The sequence below is a fragment of the Haliaeetus leucocephalus genome, unplaced genomic scaffold (genome assembly GCF_000737465.1).
Source record: "Haliaeetus leucocephalus isolate CR32 unplaced genomic scaffold, Haliaeetus_leucocephalus-4.0 Scaffold339, whole genome shotgun sequence".
In the NCBI taxonomy this organism is placed as follows: domain Eukaryota; kingdom Metazoa; phylum Chordata; class Aves; order Accipitriformes; family Accipitridae; genus Haliaeetus; species Haliaeetus leucocephalus.
This window is the reverse complement of record NW_010972775.1, coordinates 4,434,144-4,436,246: the sequence shown is the minus strand read 5'-3', so window position 1 is coordinate 4,436,246 and position 2,103 is coordinate 4,434,144. Positions and strand designations below refer to the sequence as shown.

The 2,103-nt window shown below is 47.5% G+C and overlaps 1 protein-coding gene across 1 annotated transcript in view; it reads left to right on the top strand.

Moving 5' to 3' along the window:
- LACTB (lactamase, beta) overlaps window positions 1-2,103 on the top strand; it is a 9,299-nt gene that overhangs the window by 410 nt on the left and 6,786 nt on the right. The window contains exons 2-3 of the mRNA XM_010572262.1: window positions 7-123; window positions 557-623. Coding sequence (XP_010570564.1) covers window positions 7-123; window positions 557-623 — 184 coding nt within the window. The remainder of the gene's footprint in view (window positions 1-6; window positions 124-556; window positions 624-2,103) is intronic.

The following is a 2,103-nucleotide window of genomic DNA, read 5'->3' as shown; positions in this document are numbered from 1 at the left end:
GCGGGCTGCGAGGCTGACGGCGGGCAGGAGGCGGAGGGGAAGGCGAAGGCGAATCCGCTGCCGCCCCCTCGGGGCTTCGGCGCGGCCGTCGAGAGGAGCAGGGACCTGCTGCGGAGGATTAAGGTGCTGAGCGAGCGGGGCTGGAGGGGGGCCGGGGGCTCTCCCCCCGCGCCTGGCGCTGTGCGAGCCGGCCCTCACCTCCGTGAGGGGGAAGGCGGGCTGGCGTCTCGTTCCCGTGGGCTTCGCCATCGCTGGCGAGGGATTTCGGTCAAGTGTTGGGGGGTCGGGGGGTGCCGTGCTGTGAGGAGCCGACCTGCGCCCGGAGGAGGAGGAAGAAGATGGCGAACCCCGCCGAGCTGCCGGGTGCTCGTTGGGTTCCCGCTCAGCCACCGCAAACGGGAGGCTTAGGCCAGGCAGAGCTTGGTGTGGGGAGCCGGTGGAAGTACGGTACGGTACGGCGTGTCTGAGAACCCGCTTGGGTTTGGGAGAAGGCGGGGGTTTTTTAACTGTAAAGATCCCACTTAATGTCTCCTGGTTTGGTTTTTTTTTTTGACAGGATGAAGCAGGAATCCCAGGTATACTAGTTGGCGTTTCTGTAGATGGAAAGGAGGTCTGGTCAGAAGGTTAGTATGTGGGAGTAGTAGTTGTGCGTGCTGTTGGGAAGCTATCAGAACGTTTTAAAGATGAACAATTCTGACACGCTGATCAGGCTGGGATTTCATCCACTTGATGGACAGTGGCCAGAAAGAGGTGCCTAGGGAGTATGAAGTGATGCTTTCCTTGGTAAAGTTCAATAATTTCCAGGAATCAATAACTTATTAACTTCCTGAATGGGCTAGTATATCTCAACAGTTATGTTTAAGAACCTTTCTTCCATTAATTTGTCAGATCAGTCTTTGAATATACTTATACTCTAGGCATACAGCTCTACAGTAGTCTGGTAGAATTGCATGTAGGAGGTAAAGAACTGTTCTCCTCACAGGAACTTACTTGATAGTCAAAGTAGTAACAGCTCAAATTTGGTGATCCATCTCCCGTTTGTGGGCTGAGGTGTAGATTTTTACTGGGAAAGTACTGAGATTTAACAGGTGTCATCCTTCCAGAAATAGCAACTGCTTTTTCTGGTTACACAGTTTAGTTTTAAATGGAGTCTGTTAGTACTGCTCGTATCTTGTAGACATTTGATGTTTATTTAAAAAACCCACCAAACTGTATGTCTCTTTTCAGGAACATTTTCATAATGTGTTTTGGGTTTTTTGGACAACTGAAATGGTAGTAGTAAATGGCAACACATTTCACTAATGTGTTATAGAATTTAAAAAAAAATTATAAGATTGTTACTAACTTTCTTCTAACAGTCTGTTGTTGCATTAACTTTTATACACATATAAAGCTGATTATAGGTTTTCATTTGTCTTTCATCATGACAGAAGTGAGTCGGAGAGCCTCTGGTACCTTTTGTAATGTGGCCTAATAAGAAAATTGTGCTAGAAACTTAATCACAAAATTTCTCAAATCAGATAGCTTTTTCTGGTCTCAAATTACCTAGCAATGAAAGCAGAAGTTTTTATAAGACTTCTGCAGAATCCCTTCCTTGATGTGCAGGAAAGTGCCTGAGGGAACTAGTGCCAGGGTTATGGTTTGTCACCAAGACTGCCAGATCCCGTAGCAAGACAACTACATGCGGGAGCATAAGCCATGGCAGAGCTTTCTGTACCCTGCTGCATATGGATATAGAGAACAACACTGGCTTGAATAAGGCAGCTGGGAGGTGGGTAACATCGCTCTGGCAGACTTCTGGCTCATTTTGTTGCCCTCCTCCCTTCTTCACAGGGAGAAAAAATAGGAACAGATGTAAGATGCGTGTATTCTGTGACAATGGTACTAAACCTGCTTTCTTGCTAGACTGATGGGAGCGATTTGAGATTTGGAAGGTGGTATTTTCACTGAAGGGTACAGCATCTGTGTTCACAAGCACCGTGCAAGCACTTGAGTAGCAACTTGACGTAAAAGAAAGGTCCTTGGGCAACTGATGTCATCTGTTTTATATCTCGTATTTTGGCAAGGATCCCCCCCCCCCCCCCCCGGAGTGTGTTTTTTTTT